Source organism: Engystomops pustulosus, chromosome 9 (assembly GCF_040894005.1).
Source record: "Engystomops pustulosus chromosome 9, aEngPut4.maternal, whole genome shotgun sequence".
Taxonomy (NCBI): domain Eukaryota; kingdom Metazoa; phylum Chordata; class Amphibia; order Anura; family Leptodactylidae; genus Engystomops; species Engystomops pustulosus.
The window spans coordinates 39,146,315-39,168,118 of NC_092419.1; the positions used below are offsets into that span (position 1 = coordinate 39,146,315).

A 21,804-nucleotide genomic window follows, 5' to 3' on the forward strand; every position below is an offset into this window, starting at 1 on the left:
TGACAGGAAAACTTAAATTGTGTTATATTTCGTCTGGCAGCTGCTGGATGGTACAGAATCGTATAGAAAAAAAAATGGTCGGTAGGCAAAGCAGAAGTCAATACACAGAATAGCAAACAAAGATGGTAAGAGCACTAGATACACAGATTAGACTGAATTACCAGCCAGGTATGATGGGAATAGGCAGGTATATAAGGCAGTTCCCGGACACGCCTCCAGCAGCCACTGGGGAAACTGTCCAACAGGCTAGTAACCCCTGCTAGGGAGGCAGGGTGTGGCTCAGTTAATCCAAACACAAACACTAAGCCACAGTTCACACACAAATTAACGACACCTATTCTGACAACTTCAGATAGAGGGACTTTTTGGCACGAACGTTACAGCACCCTCTGCATCTGTAGCTGAACCGGGGAAAGGTTAATGAATTAATGCTGTACATATTTATTACATATTTTGGTAAAAGTTACTGCTTATTTAAAAAGCTTTAATTGGGAGATTGACAAAAAAAACCTATTTTTTTGCATTTGTAGTCAATTATTGGCAAATTTTATAAAGAAAAAATATGTAATTAATGAAACTATCCTATCAAGTCAAAGGGGGATATTTATATATATTTATATATATTTATAGCCCCGCCGCTACAAATTCGCAGCCCGATACATGAAGAGGCTTCTGCCTCTTGACATATCGGGCTGCCAGTTGCGCAGCGTTTATCCTACGGCAAGCAGGGCCTGGCGTAGAAAAAAACGCAACCGGCGACTTTTCACGTTTGAAAAGTCACCGGCAGCAGCAAGTATGCAGGCGCGGGGACAGTAACGCCCCGAGCCGGCCCACTCCCGTCCGGCCGCGCCCCCCGCTCGGCCGGCCGCGCCCACCCTTCACGCCCCTTCACACCCCACTGGCGTGAAGGTGGCAGATTGGGGAAAATAATTGCAAAAGCTAGCAATAAGCTAGCATTTGTGATTATTTCAGGGCCTCTGCGCCACTGGCGGTGCGCAGAGGTCCTGATAAATATCCCCCAAAGTCTCAAAAAAAAAAAAGTAAAAATTGTTATGATATGTAAAGCTTTTCCAGAGATATTGTAAATTTAATAAGTGGATAGCAAAATGCCAAAAAATTGACCTGGACATTCAGGCACCAGTGACCATCGGTCACGAGGGGGTTAATGATATAATATTACATGATTTTTTTTTTTTTTATGTGTACTGTAACCTACTGTGTCCATATGGTTATTTTGATCCATTGATGTGATCTAGTGATGTCATTTTAAATAAAACTCACACCAGAGGCTATAGTGCCAAAACATTTTATTTCATTTTTTTTAAATGTCATGGAATCTGCGCCAAATGTTACACATCGCTTGTATACTACAGACTACAATACAATATTCACTTCCTCTTTCTCTACTTGTGCAACTTTTTGATGATGTCAAAAGAAGCATCATGTACCAGACGTATAGAAACCTTGACTGCAAACAAGATGTTGCTGCATGTCTGAACATAAAGCATACAGCAGACATCAGCCATATGCAGACTACGATAAAGCTTCTCAGATCCATGGGTAATAAACTCGTGAAGGGCCCTGTCTGCTTGACACTCATTACACAGTAAAATTGGCAAATCAAATATATAGCTGCACATGGCTGATAAGCCCTCCCATACCCGGTAGAGGAGTATACACGCATGATTGGGTGAAAATCATCCATGTCAGGAAGGGATTTTAATGGAAGTGATAAGAACAGGGACTGGATTTCATCTCATGGGACATGATTCACAGGTGCAGGTTGCTAACCAGTCACTTCCCTGGACCATGATATTAAAATGCAAAGTGAGGGCAGTGATCTAAAATGTGCCCCAGGCGATGGAAATCCTATCTATAACAGACCACACAAATAAATGTATCACTATGGCACCACATCATCCAATGTGTAAAGAGACCGATTCCCATTCTTAGTTAAATTGTACAAAATGGACATCTACATCGATTTATTAAATACTACATAGCAAATGTGTAGATTGCTTATACCATAGAAAACATTGTAAAAGTGGTTGTCAACTTTCAGCAGATAATTGATACTGTTTGTGTAAGGAAAAGTTATACAATTTCACAATATTCTTTCTGTAACAATTCTTCATGGTTTTCTAGATCTCTGCTTGCTGTACTTCTATAAAAATCTTCTATGTTTACTTCCAGTGGATAGAAATCTGTCCATGGTCACGTGATGGACATTCATGGTGCACGAGTTGTTAGTATTACAAGAGATCGGAAGCTGGGATGCATGAGGTGAGGAGCCAAGATGGAGGGTAAATGGTGGTGAGGAGCCGAAATATGGTGGATCAATGAGGTGCCAAGAGATGTGAGGGAGGTTCCAAGAAACGGGGAGGTGAGGAGCCGAGATGGCTTGGGGATCGGGAGCTGAGATGCATGTTGTAAGGAACCAAGACAGGAGGCCATGGGGATGAGGAGCCAAGAGTTGGTGAAGGTAAGACGTGAGGAGCCAAGAGATGGAGGCAGAGCCAAGAGATGGAGTTATTGGGGGCGAGGGGTGATGAGCCAATAGATGGAGGCTGTGGGGGTTGAGTGGCAAGGATATGACAATTGAGGAAGAGAATCCGAGAGAAGTTGGGGGTATGTGGATGAGGAGCTGAGAAATGGGAAGGGGGTGAGGAGCCGAGAGGTGGGGGTGACAAGTTGATATTATTATTTGATAAGATTGTATATGTAGAGGAGTGATGTTTATAAAAAAATGTTGGCAATTTTTTTATTTTGTAATAAATAGAGATGAGCGAGTATACTCGTCCGAGCTTGATGCTCGTTCGAGTATTAAGGTACTCGAAACGGCTCGTTGCTCGGACGAGTATTTCCCCTGCTCGAGATCGAGCATTTAATTAAAAAAACACAGTGAAGAACAGTGAAGAATAGAATAAAAACAGTGAACACAGTGAACACAGGATCATTTAAGTGAAAAACACAGTGAAAAACACAGTGAAGAATAGATTACAGATGTTCGGCACATCTGCTTACTTGTCGGGAGATACGCGCGGAACGGTGAGAACAAAATAGTATGTGAAGAACAATATATATGTGTGAAGAAGACATTGCAGAACACGGTGAGCAGGACAGAGACACCGGGGAGCAGCACAGAGACACCGGGGAGCAGCACAGAGACACCGGGGAGCAGCACAGAGACACGGGGGCAGAGGCGGCACGGAGACATGGGGCAGCGGCAGCAGCACAGAGACATGGGGCATCGGCAGCAGCACGGAGACATGGGGCAGGGGCAGCAGCACAGAGACCTGGGGCAGCGGCAGCAGCACAGAGACATGGGGCAGGGGCAGCACGGAGACATGGGGCAGCGGCAGCACGGAGACATGGGGCATCGGCACGGAGACATGGGGCAGCGGCAGCATGGAGACATGGGGCAGTGGCACGGAGACATGGGGCAGCGGCACAGAGACATGGGGCAGCGGCAGCATGGAGACATGGGGCATCGGCACGGAGACATGGGGCAGCGGCAGCACGGAGACATGGGGCAGCGGCACAGAGACATGGGGCAGCGGCAGCATGGATACATGGGGCAGCGGCAGCATGGAGACATGGGGCATCGGCACGGAGACATGGGGCAGCGGCAGCATGGAGACATGGGGCATCGGCACGGAGACATGGGGCAGCGGCAGCATGGAGACATGGGGCATCGGCACGGAGACATGGGGCAGCGGCAGCATGGATACATGGGGCATAGGCACGGAGAGATGGGGCAGCGGCAGCATGGATACATGGGGCATCGGCACGGAGACATGGGGCAGCGGCAGCATGGAGACATGGGGCATCGGCACGGAGACATGGGGCAGCGGCAGCACGGAGACATGGGGCAGCGGCAGCATGGATACATGGGGCATAGGCACGGAGACATGGGGCAGCGGCAGCATGGATACATGGGGCATCGGCACGGAGACATGGGGCAGCGGCAGCATGGAGACATGGGGCATCGGCACGGAGACATGGGGCAGCGGCAGCATGGAGACATGGGGCATCGGCACAGAGACATGGGGCAGCGGCAGCACGGAGACATGGGGCATCGGCACGGAGACATGGGGCAGCGGCAAGGAGACATCGGGGAGCAGCACGGAGACATCGGGGAGACTTCAGTGGAAGAAGAGCAGCGGATCCCGGGACAGCGTATCTCCCGACAAGTAAGCAGATGTGCCAAACATCTGCAATCTATTCTTCACTGTGTTTTTCACTTAAATGATACTGTGTTCACTGTGTTCACTGTGTTCACTGTTTTTATTCTATTCTTCACTGTTCTTCACATCTGCTAACTTGTCGGGAGATAATATACGTGCGGAACAGTGAAGAATAGATTGCAGATGTTTGCATACATCTGCTAACTTATCAGAAGACATTCTTTTTCAATTAATTAACACATTTTATTCCCGAACCATGGTCCCTTCGAAAAATGCTCGAGTCTCCCATTGACTTCAATGGGGCTCGTTATTCGAGACGAGCACTCGAGCATCTGGAAAAGTTCGTCTCGAATAACGAGCACTCGAGCATTTTAGTGCTCGCTCATCTCTAGTAATAAACGGTTTGACATTTTGTAATTTTCTTTTTCTATTACCAGTTCTGGATATAGAAAACTGTTTGCTATTTATCCTTCCTGCTGGATCCATGTCTGTCATTGCCTGAAAAAATTAGGAAGATTGCTAATGGTAGGTTTCCTTTAACCTGTTAGGTTCTGCAGTAGAACATGACCACGGCACATGAAAATGCTAGAATGTGCAGGCTGCATGTAGACTTCAAAGAATCACGTAAATTCTAGGCTCAACCATCCTTAAACCCTTTCATGTTGCCAGGGGATGGGGTAGAGAAGAAGTTTCCACTGAGATTGGGTATGAAGAAGAGTTGTGTGTGTGTGTTAGAGAGTATGTGGATGAAGTAGTGCTGAGTGTGTTCATGTAAGTGAATGTATGTAGCAGAACAGAGTGAGTGAATGTGGCAGAGCTGTTTGTGAGTCTATGGTTGTTGCAGAGCTCTGTGTGGTGTGCTGTGTGCAGGGAATTTTTAATTGGTGTCAAATATATTTTTCCCTTTTTTGGATGACTAAATCTTGGGTTTTTCTTATAGTCCGAAAAATACACCTAAGCTGGGTCTTTTGTGTCCAAATAGATTTAAAGGGGAACTGTCAGCAGAAATTACTAAGAAACCACTAACAGTATATTGTCAAATACATTTTGAAGTGAGTATAAATTGTTTTATAAAACAAAGGAGGTGGGAGATTTTAACAATAAATGTAAGCTCTCTCTTCCTCAGAATGCCACCTTCATTGTAATTGATGGTCCTGCACCCAATCTGATCTCCAGAAGTCCTGTGCAGGATGTCAATCACAGGGGAGGAGACATCCTGAGGTGGGGGAGACCAACCAATTTACATCTCACGTCAAAGTTGATTTTGTGGATGATGGAACTAAGTTGGGCCATGAAAGAAACATGATCTGAAGGTGTAAAGCTGCTTGACAACATACTGGTAGTCCTTTATTAGGACAATTTCTGATGACAGGTTCCCTTTAACATTGTTGCATGGATTCTAATTGAAAACTACACCAGCTCCTGGTGTGGATTTGAGTTTCGGGCACAAGAGATGCATCTGATTATTTATAAGACACCTTTTTACGAAGTAAGTGCATTTGTTCTTCGACAGAGCAGAGATCAAGAATTGCAAAGTAAGTGCCATTCTTGACAAATCTTCTGCAACCTTAAAGGGGACCTTAAAGGGAACGGCAGCAGTGCGCATGATATAGGGAGAGAGCTCATTAAGGGAATTGCATGCTGCGCTAGACTGATGTAAGCGGGAAGGGGGGGGGGGGGTAGGAGGCTATATGAGGAGAGTCAGCAAATATGAAGGGAGGAAAGGTTGTGGAGCAGATGAATGTTTACTTTTTAAAGGCCCCACCGCTACAGCTCATACTGACCCTTTATTTTCTATGTTTTTTTTTTATTTAGTAGTTTTCTGAAAACATTTTAGAGCCTTTCCTATTTTTTTATGTTTGCTCGGAGCAGATGGACCTTCTGCAGGTGAGAACACTAACCGTAATGCTCTTATTCAACCACTAACACCATATAATGGATTGGCTAAAACTAGCAAATCATAATACACCTACTGTATGGCACACTCCTCTCATTCTAATAATACTGCTACACCCCACCTCACGTTTAGGCCTCATGCTGCCAAATGTGTGCAGAAATGGCTGGGTGGAGACCAGTGAGCTCTGCTCATCCCTCCAATCTCCAAAGAAGCTCAGTGGCCTGCTAAATATTTTTTTCGGCATAGCCGCCTGGCCTGTCACCGTGTGATGGGATATGAAGGGCTCACTGCATTGTGACTGTTCACAGTAGACCTCTGTGGGTGCTGTGCGGACAGCCTCAATTTGTGCGGATAACTCAAGGCCCCATATACAGTTGTGTGCATGAGGCGTTACATTAACTTTGTGATGTTACAGACAAGTAGACTGTTTGACAGCAGCAGTAGTGACAGCATTGTTTATGGCAAATTGCTGCATCGGTCATATGATCAAGTATAATATGTCATCATTTTGGTAATGGAAGCAAGGAACTTCTTCTGAGACATTAGACCAGGGCCAGTTTGGAATAGAAACAAAACCTATTTATGCCTCACAGCATTCAATACACAATTTCTTTAGCATTTGTGGAGCCTTCTAAAATAATAGCTTTGAATTGTGATCTTTATATTTTAAAGTGCTTTGGTGGATTTTTTTAAGTCCTGTGGATTTCTATAGAAAAATAGATTCTATACAACAATTTGCATTGCATTTTCTACAGCAATTGTGTGATACTGGGTATCAATCCATATTCGATCGAAATGATTTTTAGATATGTCTTAGAACCACCAATTATTTCTATGCTGTAAGTGTTTTATGAAGTTCTTAACCCTCCTGGCTCTACCGGGCAAAAATGTCAGAAATTTCTGACACATAAGTCTAAAAAAATAACTTTAATTAAATTGACATTGGTTGAAATACAATCTATTACTTTGCAGATTTTCTATCATAGAGGTTCCAAGCTTTAAACAGTTCCAGAACACAATTGTTGCACCTTAATAACATCTATGTGAGGTGCAGCTTGCTTGCTACAGATTTCTGTTGTACCCTGTGCCAGTATCATGGAGCGGTCTACTTTTCCAAAAAATCACATCAGGGGTGGTGAGAGGGGAAAAATGCACAAGGAATTGAAACATTTTCTAGCGTCCAATTAAGATAGTTGATGAGCATTTCCAAACACGCAATATTTGGGTTTGTGCTTAACCTGGACTTCAGTAAGAATTTCTGCTTCTGCCTTCAGCTTACCCCCCACCCCCTGCCATAAAACCCCCTGTATTAACGTTTTAAATGCAGCGGGAACCTCACACAAGCCACTTCTTCATACACACACAGACAGTTTTCCAGAGGATTTTTGCTCCCTGTGACGTCATCCAGGAGCAACGATCCTTGGAAAAATAGCCGTGCCAGTGCCAGTTGGGATGATCATTCTGGTTCAGTACTCCCCATCGTGATGCCCCACAGACCACAAATCTCTTTACAGAAAATCCTATGTGTTGATCTATGGTATATCAAGAAAACATAATGAATTATTTTAAAAGAATATTTAGGACTTTTCTCACATGAGCAGAGTTGGAAGTTCCATAGAAGTCAATACATGTTTAATTGCTATGGGACAAAAAAGCATTCAACAATGCAGGGCTTTACAGTCATTCTAGTCCCCATGCTGTCATTTGCGGGTGTCCTTGTAGTTGAATTCCCTGCAACTCTCACCCTCACTTCTTCCCTATTCTGTGTATATGGGATAAATGTAATTTAATAAAAAAAAATTGAAATCCATATATATATATATATATATATATATATATATATATATATATATATATCATACAGTTTTCGTTTGTTTTGAATGAGATAGGAGAGGAAAAGTTTATTGTGAAAAATTTCATATTCTATAAATTCCTTAAATCTTACAGCTTAGATTTTTTTCCCACCACAACAGTTATATAGCTATTATGGAAGAGTAGTTCTGCAATTCTAAGAATATGCAATTACTGCCCATCCTCCATTATCCTTACCTATGCAATGTTATTAGCTAATTCACCCCTGGGATCTAAGTCTGTGGGAAACAATTAAAGAATGCAATCAGCATACTTCCCGCACCCTGCCGTACCAGTGTACAGCTATGTGCTGCGCTGTCATCAGAAGTGATATCACAAGTTCCTTTTGTCTGAGACTAGGCATTTTAATACCATTTTTCAGAAGCCATAATAGTTCAATTTTGGCAACTATTTTGTCATCTGAAAGGTTGGACTTAATGGACCTTTTAGAGCATTATCAACCATGAAAATCTGCTAAAAGCTGGAGGCAAATGTGGTCATTTGGGTATGAGGATTATCTGGTCAATAATGCGTGTTCACGTAAAAACAAAACAAATTTCCATTTTGTTATTGGTGCTTTTCATTTTTAATTTTTTTTACATTTTCTTTAATTTCATCATTACTGTACATTATACAATTTACTATGTCTCCATTATAGCACAGCTTCTTGAAATGAGTTATTTTCTGAAATTTGTGCTGTAGGCAGTTGCAGACTGTCCCTTAAGAGCACTGGAGGATCTCATAGTAGGCCGCAACTTGAACTCAATGCTGAAGAAGATCAAATCATTTGGAGACTAATAGGGTCAGTTAACTAGGGGTTGATAGATGATGGGCCCCCACAATAATCGTATCAGGTGGGCCCAGGTACTGATGCTTATCACAGTTACACCCTCGATCCTCGGTACGGATTGAGGGTGTACCCGTGCCTGTCCCCGCTCCCCCAGCTCTCACTAACCTCTCCTGGCTCTGGCCTGCACTCTTGCTCCCAGCGTGTAGGCCACATGCTTCTTCCATGCAGTCGCATGCTCCTGCCACTAGAGGGGGCGTGCGCTGACTTCTTCCAGCCTTAAAGGACCAGCGTCCTCCTTATTGGCTCTGGCATTCCTGGCTCGGTTATATAGCCTGGCGACTCCCAGCATCACCTGCCGGATCTTCAGGTCATTCTACTGGAGTGAAAGCCTTCCTGAGCGTTTCCATACGCCTCCATGTTCCTGTGGTGATTCCCGTGTTCCTGTGGTGATTCCCGTGTTTCTATGGCGGTCCTGCATTCCTGTGGCGGTCCTGCATTCCTGTGGCGGTCCTGCAATCCTGTGGCCATCCTGCAATCCTGTGGCGGATCTTCAGAGGTCCTGCCAGCTGCCCTTCAGAGGTCCTGCCTGCCATCCGTGGTCCCCGTGTCCCTACCTTGGCTGCCACCGTGGGCCTGGTCGGGCACGCGGAGCGACCTGGTGACTCCCGCCGCAGCAAGACCATCCCGCTTTGCGGCGGACTCTGGCGAAGACCAGGAGTTCACTTAGACTCTGCTCCCGGGTGCGGCTAAGGTTGTTATCTCCCGCGGTGGTCCAGGAAGTCCACTGTTTATCCCCCGAGTTCGTGACAATGCTCCTGCATGGATTCAGCTTACACCCATTGTCGCAGGAAAAATCAGTTTAACTGGTTTATTGTTGCTATCAATTTGATGTGGAATGTCCGCTAAACACGCTTCACTACGATTTCCCCTCACCAACATCAGTTTTAAAGCAAAAAAGTTCAACAATAGAGTGAAACTTTTGAGACTAAAATGTCTTTTGGTTATAATAAAAATATGATTACTTTGTCTGATCTGTTTTTTTAAATGGAATTTGAAGGACTCCATCATTGATTCTTATCCACTAGAACAGTGATGGCAAACCTTTTAGAGACCGAGTGCCCAAACTTCAACCAAAATCCACTTATTTACCGTGAAGTGCCAACATGGAATTTTATACAGCAACTTATTTCTCCCTGTTCTTCCACATCTTTCAATTGTATCAGCCCCCTAAGGACAACAGTACAGTTGACAAGAGAAGGGCAAATTCAAACTACCATTGTAGCTTCTCTCCATGGCTTCTCTGTACAGGAAGAATGGTGAGTCCAGCAGGAGGACCTCCATTGATAATGCAGTTCTGTCATTACCTTCTCACTTTTCTCGCAGTTCTAAACAGCCAATAATGTGTCACTTTAAAATAGCTAGCGCTGAAAGCAGCATCTGTTAAGTTGCCTGGGACTGTAGGAAGATTCAGTGTTTGGTGAACTCTGATGGCCTGGGTGCCCGCAGAAATGGCTCTGAGTGTCACCTCTGGCACCCGTGCCATAGGTTCGCCACCACTGCACTAGAACATTAGGGGGTTGATAAGGGGGTATAGACAAATCAGTCACATCAATCCTTTGATGCTGAGTTGGCTTATTCCTAATAAGTTCTGGTATTTTTTTATTGAAATAGCATTAGAGTAGAGCTTTCATAGAACACATTATAAATGCAGGTATTTTGTAAAGCCTGTATTGACAGTGACCTGCACAGCACAAAACAAAATGTGTGGGTGGCCTTACAAAAAAGCATGTTTCAACATATCTGGAATTGTTGTCATTTATAAGTCCTGATATTCTTAAAAAATTTTTAAAAATGAACCTTAAACCTCTATTTGATCAAATACAAATGCACACCGAGAAAAACCCTTTCATTTACAAATATAATGGGGCTTATTTACTAAGCGTCATGCGAATCACACTTTCATCGGATTTTAGAAATTTACGGATTTGCGCCGCTATGACAGCTATTTAGAAGGGGATTGTGTGGGACGCGATCATGCATCAGAAATGGGGGGGGGGCATTGGACGATCCGAGTGATTTGGACTGAGTGCGGGATTTAATATTCAAATTGTGTCATAACCAGTGCACTTACATACACAAGGAAGAAGATGGTGAACTCCGGAGGACCTGATCGGGGGAAGCAACACATGCAGGATATCGGGTGCACGATATTAGCGAATCGCACCAGAGTGCATGATTTTTGAACACTCCATATTTCAGGAAAACCTGTGACCGGGTAAGTAAATGTGCCCCAATGTGCTAAAGATTGCCCTGAATGCTACTGTTATCCTGTAGACGTAGGGTAGGGGCTAACAATCTGATTGGTGAGGTTCAACTACTGATGACAAGAGGGGGGGCTGAACCGATTAATTCATTGTCTAAGGGACTGCCATCAGTTGCTTAGTGCAGTATTTGTCTATTTCCGGCACTCTCAAAGTGGGTTAGATCATTTGAGGCTATCAATGTTTGTGCATTGGTTAAAGAAATGGGAGGTTTCACATGTGTCCAGCTGCTACATTCAAATAGTGGGAACATATTTCATATATCTTTATATTCAGTTTTATAGTTTTTAACAAATAATCAGAAAGAATGAAAATATACTGTTAGGGGTTAACAAGAGCCGTAAGACATAGAGACAACCAATATGCAATAGATATGTAATAAAGGATTGTAGACAGGATCACATTCAAGGAAAGTAAGTAAAGGAAAATAAAATTTAAAGAGAATTGCATTAAAGATAGGCTTGGAGACCATGTCCTGGGGAACTTATTGTAGCAATGTAATTAGAGGGCGCAGAGTTCCTCTACCATATATAGTTATGTTCTTTGTGTTTCCTTGAATACAAGGAAATCAATGACTTGGCAGCCAGCAGTACGTTTACCAAAAATTTTATTACTGCTAGATGAGAGTACATTTAGCTTCACTTATTTAGGTTCAGGTGTGGGGCTCCAGGAGAGACCTTTAGTATTTTCAATGGCTTTCTAGTATTTTCTATTGGCAGATAAGCTCATAATCCCACCAGATGTGTATGAAAGTACATTCTGTTTTAAACATCAACTAAATTATATCCTTGTGGCAATGGGGTAGGATGTATGTGCAGTACTTCAACCAGAAAGTCACCAATAGACCAATTCTTTAAAGTTTTTGCATGATCTAGCGCTACGTGATAGAGTATCATGGCGTGGTAATTTGTGCTGGATATTCATGGGGTCTTTGGTAAGTGGTTAAGGTGTAAACATGTGAGGTGGCAGTGATGTTGTGGTAGCAAGAGTTGGGTTACAGGCCTCTGGACTCCTGCTGCTCCTTCAATTGCTAAGAAGGTTTAGTCATCCTGTTTTTATGCCAGCCAATAATTCTGGCTTTCTGGATTGCCTGGCAATACTTTACCATCGTGCCAATTGAGAAGATCTGCTTTAATCTTAAAGGGAACCTGTCATCAGAAATGAACCCAATAAGCCAGTACCAATATGTTGCCAAGGAGCTGAACGCCTTCCAGATTGTGTTTCTTTTATAACCCAGTATGGTGGCATCTTCTAGAATATTAACTTTGAAGTGAGATTTAATCTGGTTGTATAAAGTCAAGGAATTGGAGATTTTAACACTGAAATCAAGATCTGTCTTCCACAGCACGCTCCCGTCACTTTTATTGATGGCCCTTCATGCAGAGAAACATTTCTAACCAGGTCTCTTGAAGTCAGATGCATGATGTCAATCACATAGGAGGAGACATTCAGAGCTTCCCATCTTACTTCAGTGTTAAACTCTCCTCCTCCTTGACTTTACATAACCATTTCCATCTCACTTCAAAGTTACATTTTTGGATGATGCCACTACAGTAAACCATGAGAGTAACAAAAACTAGAAGGTGTTACACTGTTCCCTTTATTTCCCAGACACTTCATAGTTCTGTAATGGCAGGAAAGGAGGAGGAATTTTCATGGTTAGGCTCAGAAGGTTATCTGCACACAGTGACTCTATCAATTTAATGGGATATTCTCATCTGGGCATTCACATTCAGTTTCGCTTATCTGCCATACATAAACATTACTTCAATTAGATGTTATTAAAAAAATGTTCCTGTGTGAAGATAATTTCTCATAAATGTAGTGATTTGGTCCCTTAGAAACAAGAATGTGTACCTTGATATGACCACTTCTGCTGGAGGCATTGCACAAATAAACAATACGTTTTTCGATATGAAATGTCCTTGAGTTACTAAATGTTGCACAGTTGTCCTATGGTAATGAACGCTGAAGTCAGGTGGTCAGGCAGGGCTCAATAGTGCATGTCTGGCCATTTCTGCCTAAATGTGAGGTGGTCGTATCCGAGGAAGCTATCTTGTTTCTAACGGACAATATGGCTACATTTATGAGAAATTATCTTCACACAGGAACCTTTTTTTTTTTTTATAACATCCAATTGAAGAAATGTTTATATATGGCAGATTAATGAAACTGAATGTGAATGCCCAGATGAGAATACCCCTTTAACTGTGGTCTCTAATGTGTTAGATCACTGTTTCGAATGTCAGGGTAAATAAGAGGAGAGAGCAGGGGATTTATAGTTAATAATGGGTAGACCATCCCAGAAATTTCCCTACCGGGGATCCTGTTGGGGTTTTTAACACTTCTGAGTGTTAAGGACTTAAGTAAGTTTCAGCATTGTAATAAGAAGAAATAAATGTTTGCTCTCATGGTTAGAGGGTATTGGGTAATACTAAAACTTGGTACAACCCCTTTGAGGGAGAAGACAAAGCTAGGCATATTAAAATATATATGTATTGTACAAATACATACATCAGTTCAGAGTTCGGTCCTTATTTTCCTGCATGAGCATAGATGTAAAAAAACTGTCAATTACAGATCTATAACATGTTTTAACTATGTAAAAGGGTCTCTACCTAATGTGACATAATGGGGCACATTTACTAAAGGTCCGCAATGCGCATTTTCGTCGGGTTTCCTGACTATTTCCAATTTGCGCTGCATTTTAGTGGGGTTTTTGGCGCACGTGATCGTATTTTGGCGCAAATCTGCTGTCGTGGCCGTCGGACAACCCGACTGATTTGGACTAAGCGTGGGATTTACAATTCAAATTGTGTCGCAAGACAATGCACTCACATACACCGGGAGGAAGAAGGTGAACTCCGGCGGACATCAGCGGGGAAGTGATAGATGCAGGAAAATGGATGCATGATCTTGAAAAATCACGCCGGACTTTATCCTTGTCGGAGAACACAGCTCAGGGATCATGACAGGACCGGGTAAGTAAATGTGCCCCAATGAGTAGTCCCTGTTCATTCTGGATTTAGGAGTCTGAAGTGTGGTCCTACATAGTGACTGGGAGAATTGTACTGTATATAGAGATGACTGGTCTATAAATGATGATGGTGGATCAGGCTGTTTTATAATGTAAAGGGATCTCTACAATAACTTGATATATTGATGAGAATAGTTTATAGATTACTTTTACATTTAAAGGGATGTGTGAGTGATACAATCTATATTTGTAAAAAGGTTAGTTGTCTATGTGGGAACAGACAAGATCTCCATTAAATGAAAGGGAGACACTCTAAGATTTGCCTCTTACAAGCAGCTGAAGCTTGGTGCAGCTTCCTGTGATTCAATAGCAGCATTATCAATGAGTGGGCTGTGGTCTGTGCACACAAATCTGCCTCAACCACCCTACAGCTCTATATAAACTAATGTCATCATGCCCATGTATTGTATATAGCCAGAAGACAAATTCACTAAAAACCATTTCAGATAAATAGATCAAAGAAATACAGCCTTCTACCTTGTACCCCCAAATAGAAATAGTGGGTAGGTGGCCGAATCAGGTCTAATTCTGGAAGGGAAAACATTTGCAACTCCCCCTCCTGTCCTATCTGTTTCTGAAAGCCTGGTACAGAATGTGCTTCAGCTGAGAGCTGAGAAGAAAGGCGAGTTGTACAGATCTGCTCCGTGTAAAAACCTCTTTGCAGTGAGATCTCATTAGAATTTTTGTATGATAATAAAAAAATCTAATATTTGCTAGAACTGGGCACGTAACGGACAAGTGGCAGCGTTTGTCCTTCTCTAGCCGACAGATGAATGTCACCCAGAGATATAGAGAATGCATTTTTATATTCCTGATGCCAAACACCCCTGCAAATGTCATCCTGTATTTCTCTCCACCACCCACAGTCCATCCGGCCAGGAAACAATCAGTTCACTGATCGCTACTTTGTGTGAAAGCGGTTGAGAGAGTTAAGCCAGGCAAGGCTACATTAATGCAGCACGGGTTTGTGCATTGGCGCCAACATCAAGAAAACCTGCATTCTTCGCCTCTCTTTATAAATAATGCTTTCTTTCATAGCCACTAGGACAACCTTAGCAATATCCACTTCTTCTTGGAGTTCCCCTCCTCCTTCACACCCTTATATAGGCTCGCACTTACTGTAGGTCATCACACATTTCCTTTGAAAATGACAAAGTTAACCTTGAGTAACCTAACAATAATAATAATGTCATGGATATATCAACTGAACAAACTTCTTTATACTCCTGCAAGCTCAGTGGATCTCCTGCCAGCCAAAAACAGCAGGAGATAAAGGGTTACTGGGATTGCTGCAGGGATGATCAATGAGGGTTCGGGATACAAAGGGTTACTGGGTGGCAAGTCACAATAGACTTCCAAGAAGGGAAGGGTTTTATGAGTCTTTACTAACTGGAGTTAATGAGCTTCTAGCCACAAATCGGTTAATAGAAGCACCACTGACACCACAGAGAGTAATTGCTGTAATAATGATCCAAATACTCTACAGTCCAACACACAGTTGATGATGATGTTGTACGCTCCACACATAATTACATCTAGACTATGGGACCTAACTCACAATTCCTCCCAGTGGTCCCATTAGAGGATAAAATCATGTTTGAGGATGAGAAGCTGTCCATCAATTCTTGTCTTCCTGCCTGCCCCTTCTCATTACTAGTTGCCAAAGGTCACTTGTGCACCCGGATCCGAGCTTAGGGGTGTGGGAATGCAGGGATATTTTAACTCATTTGTCACCATAAATAAATAGACCCAGCATATACAAATTCCACAGGGAAGCATCAATGCTTTTTTTTCTTCTTCTTCTTCTTCTCCTTGCTCACAAACAATTCAATATGTGACAGCAGTGACTACGGCAAACATTTGGTGTCAGCATTTAGCAGTCAACACGCAAGCAATCGGCTCCTATGTACATTAGTTTCAGTAGGTCAAACATGCAGAGTAATTAATACAGACATGCATATCACTCCTCATTACAGAGCCCCTGAATGCATATGCTGCACAGATGTAACTTCCAGGCGTGCCAGAACAGGTGACACACTTAGCCAGTCATGTTATATGCATCTGTGCCGGAGCAGAGATAGAGAAATAGAAGAAACTTACAGCATTGTCCTCTATATAGTGCAGCCTAAAATGATGATCAGGAGTATTTAAGAAGAAGGGGGGGGGTTGAGTGGATACTGTCCTTCTCAGACAGACAGCATCCAAGGATCACAATGAGTTTCACACTCCCTTTCCTATAATGAAAGGGACGGATCACATTTGAGCTTTACAAGCGAACACAATAGACAGGCACAACGTGTTTGCAGTGCTCCCCCAGCAACAAATTTCCAGAGCGTGACGTCACCCTCTCTGGGTCCGAGGGAGCCTGCGGAGCAGAAACCTCTACAGAAACCCACTCATAGGAAGCAGAGAAGGGAAGGCGGCCACGGCAGCAACTACTCCCAGTCACGGCAGACTCCCACTCAGATAACTTCTACCCACATTTCCCCAGAGATCATGGATAGGGACAAATGAGCCGAGCTGGAACTGCACGCTTTGATATGAAAACCTGCATAGGACTTGCAAGGAAGAAAAGCCTCATGCTTTCCTGATGTGTGAGTACACAGTTAATATTTCTCCACGTTTTCAGAGAATATACCGGGATTCACTGGGAAGCTGTAGGATCGGTCTGGGAACAGGGAAAGTGGGGGCTTCCAGATTATTAGACATGGATTTGCATAGTGTTTCTACACTTTGACATTTGTACCAATCTTTTTTACGTTATTATTTTGCATTATTTTATTTTCTTGTTTTTCTTTAAGGTTTTACAATAGGTACCAGATCTTGGATCTGTGGAATACAAAGATGCTGAACAGCATTTTGTTGCTGAGTGTTATGTCAGTGACTGCAATCTTAAAGACAGAGAGTCGTAAAACTGCCAAAGATATATGCAAGATCCGCTGCCTGTGTGAGGAGAAGGAGAATGTACTAAATATCAATTGTGAGAATAAAGGATTCACCAGCGTCAGTTTGCTGCTGCCTCCCCAGTCCAGAATTTATCAGCTGTTCCTTAATGGCAACTTACTGAGCAGGCTATATCCAAATGAGTTTGTCAATTACTCCAATGCTGTGACTTTACATTTGGGAAACAATGAGCTTCAAGAAATCAGGACTGGTGCTTTCAATGGGCTTAAGACACTGAAAAGATTACATCTGAATAACAACAAATTAGAAATGCTAAGAGAGGAAACTTTCCAGGGCCTGGAGAGTCTTGAGTATTTGCAAGCAGATTACAATTTCATCAGTGTTATTGAAGCTGGTGCTTTCAGCAAACTGAATAAATTAAAAGTCTTGATTCTTAATGACAATCTCCTATTATCTCTCCCCAACAACGTCTTTCGCTTTGTTCTCTTAACTCATTTGGATCTAAGAGGCAATAGGCTCAAAATGTTGCCCTTTGCTGGTGTCCTTGAGCACATTGGAGGGATCATGGAGATTCAACTCGAGGAGAACCCTTGGAATTGTACCTGTGATTTGATTCCCCTTAAATCCTGGTTAGATACCATCACTGTATTTGTGGGGGAGATTGTTTGTGAGACTCCTTTTAGACTACATGGAAAAGATGTTACACAGCTCACAAGGCAAGATCTGTGTCCTAGAAAAAGTTCTACTGATACAAATCAGAGATCTTCACATCCAGCTTTTCCAGATACTCGCATACAACGGATTCCTCCAACCTTTAACCCTGCTGTGAGCCCAACCAGAGCTCCAAAGGCCAGTCGGCCTCCCAAAACCAGGAACCGACCCACTCCTAGAGTCACTGTATCTAAAGATAGGCAGATTTTTGGGCCTATCATGGTATATCAGACCAAATCTCCAGTTCCTTTAAGCTGCCCGGAAAGTTGTGTTTGCACATCTCAGACCTCTGACAGTGGCTTAACTGTGAATTGTCAAGAGAGAAAAATCAGCAACATTTCTGATCTTCAGCCTAAACCCAGCAATCCAAGAAAGCTCTATCTGACAGGAAACTACCTACAAATTGTTTATAAGACTGATCTTCTAGAATTCTATTCACTGGACTTGTTACATTTAGGAAATAATCGAATAGCAGTCATACAAGAAGGTGCCTTTTCAAACCTTACAAGCTTACGTAGACTTTATCTCAATGGCAACTACCTTGAAATCCTCTATCCATCCATGTTTGAAGGTTTGTACAGTTTGCAATATCTTTATTTAGAATACAATGTGATAAAGGACATTTTTCCACGTACATTTGATGCTCTTAGTAACTTACAGCTCTTATTCCTGAACAATAATTTACTGAGGTCATTGCCTGATAACGTATTTGGTGGTACTGCCCTTACGAGACTAAATTTGAGGAACAACCATTTCTCTTATCTGCCTGTGAAGGGAATTCTTGACCAGCTCACTGCCTTCATACAAATAGATCTCCAGGAAAACCCTTGGGATTGCACGTGTGATATTTTAGGTCTGAAAAACTGGATTGAGCAATCAAGCTCCACTGTGGTGGTTCAGGAAGTAACATGTGAGTCACCGCTACAACATGCTGGAGAGCATTTGAGGATTGTGTCTAAAGAGGCAATCTGTCCAGAAAACCCACATTTGGCAGATGCAACTGTGTTATCTTACAATCACAAAACCTACACACCACATCCTTCTGAGATATCACCAAGTCCTTATCCAGAACTGCACACTGAGGTTCCTCTGTCAGTGCTCATTTTGGGATTACTAGTGGTTTTCATTCTTTCAGTATGTTTTGGGGCAGGCCTGTTTGTCTTTGTGTTGAAAAGACGGAAAGGGGTACAGAGTGTTCCAAGCAGCAGTGCAAACAATTTAGATATCAGCTCTTTCCAACTGCAATATGGCTCCTACAATTCCAACTCCAATGATAAGACCGAGGCCCATGTGTATAATTACATCCCACCACCTGTTGGCCAAATGTGTCAGAATCCAATCTACATGCAAAAAGAAGGAGACCCAGTTGCCTACTATAGAAACCTTCAAGAGTTTAGTTACAGCAAACTGGATCACAAAAAGGAGGACCCATCTGCATACACAATAAGCACAACTGAACTCTTGGAAAAGTCCTCTGCCACAGCAGAGCCAGAACTTTTGTACCAGAATATTGCAGAAAGGGTAAACGAATTGCCCAGTGGAGGGGTTGTTCATTATAACTTTTGCACCTTGCCCAAAAGGCAGCTCATGCCTGCGTATGAATCGAGGCGCCAGAACCAGGACAGGATAAATAAAACTGTTTTATATGGCACCCCCAGAAAATACTTTGCAGAACAATCTAAACAGGAGCATCTTCTCCTTCAAGGAAAAATGCAATCAGAGCCAGATTACCTTGAGGTTTTGGAAAAGCAAACTGCAATAAGTCAGCTGTAGGCAACATTTCTAAAAAAAAAAAAATATATGTGAAAACAACAAAAAAAAACAGTGCTTCACGCTTGTTGTTTATATGGAATGTCAGAAGCAATTGTGCATACACGGTATGCCTTTTTTGAGCTACACAGGTACAGATACATTGTATAACCATTGGCATTGGGGGCAATGTATCCTTTTTTTTCCCTTTTCTTTAAATTATTTCTACGTTACACTTCTAGAACCAGTTTCCTTTAAGTGAACACTTGCTTTTTTATGCCTATGTTTTTCTTTTGGTTTGTCTGTTTTCTGTTTTATAATATGAAAGTGAATATTCAGCCTCACGTTCTAAACAGTAACTAGAAGATCTCTGAAGCTCTCAGTGAACTGAACTTCCTTTTCTTATGTAAATAACGTTACTGTTACAAATCAATTACCTACTGCAGCCACTGGGCGTCACTTTTTTCAGTTAAAGTGCCTTTGCACTTTAAATAACCTAATTGTTGCTTTTAGCTTTTATACCATGAATATATTTTAATGTGCGGTATTTCAGAAATAAAAAAAAATTCTATATATATATATATATTGTATATCCCATAAAGATTAAGAACAATCTCTTTTGTATTTTACATTGCATTGGTAAAAAAAAAAAGAAAAGAAATTATAATAATAATTATATAATAATGTCCAGAATTTCTTGGACTTTGAAGTCATCGTCAAAGGCTTTGTTTGGATTGTACATCTTTCCCTTAAGATTTCCTTCAAGATGTAAATTTTGAATATAGAGTTCTAGAAATTTAGAAATGCTTCCTTGAAAGAAGGTTCTATATATATATATATATATATATATATATATATATATATATAGTGTTCTTGCTTACTTTTTCCAGCTCTACTGATAATGCTAATTAATTGTTTTAAGACTATTTTCCTAATTAAATGAGAGTTAAATGCTACAAAGTGATATTTGTGTATCTCTGCTTGGATGGCTCTTTGTTATCTACAACTTTTACATTTGTTTGACTGACGTTGCCATTTTTGGGATTTGCTTTGCTGCAGCTTGTACGTGGGAACGCTCTAGATAGCAGAGTCTGGAGACGTTATAGCATTAATTGCAGTTCATGTATATTTTAGGCGAGTGATGGCACAATTAAAATGATCAAAGTGCAATATCTACATCCTAAATAGTCCGTAAACATTTCCTATGCAGCCATAATTGTGGGAATTAAACAAACACCCATTATTTAAGACAAAAACTGTTTTGTTTTGGTCTATTGTAAATCCTTATGCAACTGGGATGGTGATCTGCATATAAAGTAGGCCAAGCTTTTCACATCTTTTACTAAAGCAATTGATGGAGTCTGAAAGAAGCACACTGTTTCCTTTTCATAAATAGGTTACTGCACATAATAATCCGTTATTATCATGCAGAGATTGAAGTGGACACTGCTGACTGTTTTAAGAATTTCTGTAAATTCTAACGTTTTCCCGACGATTTTGTAAATGTGCATTTAATAGTGCTTTATTGCTGTCTCATTCAAGCCTATGAGCAGTGGAGGATAAGTCTGTGCCCTGCTTAAAATACATCTCAATCTCCAAGCCTGCAGCTAGTTTCTATAGCAAATGGAAACCTACAGCATATTGGGAAAGCTAAATAAAAAAAAAATCATGGAGGAGGATTATATAATACAGCACAGTATCCACATACATTGCATAGTATGTCTAATCATATCTATAATTAGATATCATCTTCATTATTAGTCACTCGGCATTATATTGCACAGACGAGACTTGGATTGTTCACATGTACAAGTATTTTGTATCTAATCTTTCTCGGATGAAACTGTTATTATGTAACAGCTTTCTTTGTGGTTGTAGCATCTGTTATAGCATATTGTAAAAACCTATAGCCATAAGGATGGAGCCACACATTCTGTTTATATAGTAGTTTATGGGTAAGTTCACATTGCAGTCTACCAAAGTTGCAACTTTTCCATAAAGACCACTGAAATTCAAGTTTATTCCATGGTCTGCATTCTGATTCACTTTGTTCAATGGGGTTTGTTAGTTTTTGTCCCACAGCCATGGATTTAGTGCAGTTATCTGGGTTAGAATTTTGGTGATATATTGAGAATTGTGGCTTTTTTTTATTTGGATTTCATTGTATGTTCTGCCCCAAAACAGTTTGAGCTAAAAAAAAAAAGCAAGTGCATTCAGTAGGAAGAAGTATTATTCTTTCCTTTACTGATCTATTTCTTATGATATTCGTATGTGGCTTTGTGGCAAAGATCTGCATTACAACCGCATGTGTGATTCCAGCCTATCTATCTATAGCTATTATTATAACATATGTGTTG

At 41.7% G+C, this 21,804-nt stretch overlaps 1 protein-coding gene across 1 annotated transcript; it reads left to right on the forward strand.

Annotated features, from left to right (window-relative positions):
• The first annotated feature begins 16,032 nt into the window (after positions 1-16,032).
• Positions 16,033-19,550, forward strand: SLITRK2 (SLIT and NTRK like family member 2). Its single transcript, XM_072123249.1, has 2 exons — positions 16,033-16,677; positions 16,885-19,550. Exon 2 carries the CDS (start codon positions 16,928-16,930, stop codon positions 19,469-19,471), a length of 2,544 nt encoding a protein of 847 aa, XP_071979350.1. The 5' UTR covers positions 16,033-16,677; positions 16,885-16,927; the 3' UTR covers positions 19,472-19,550.
• Positions 19,551-21,804: the final 2,254 nt, after the last annotated feature.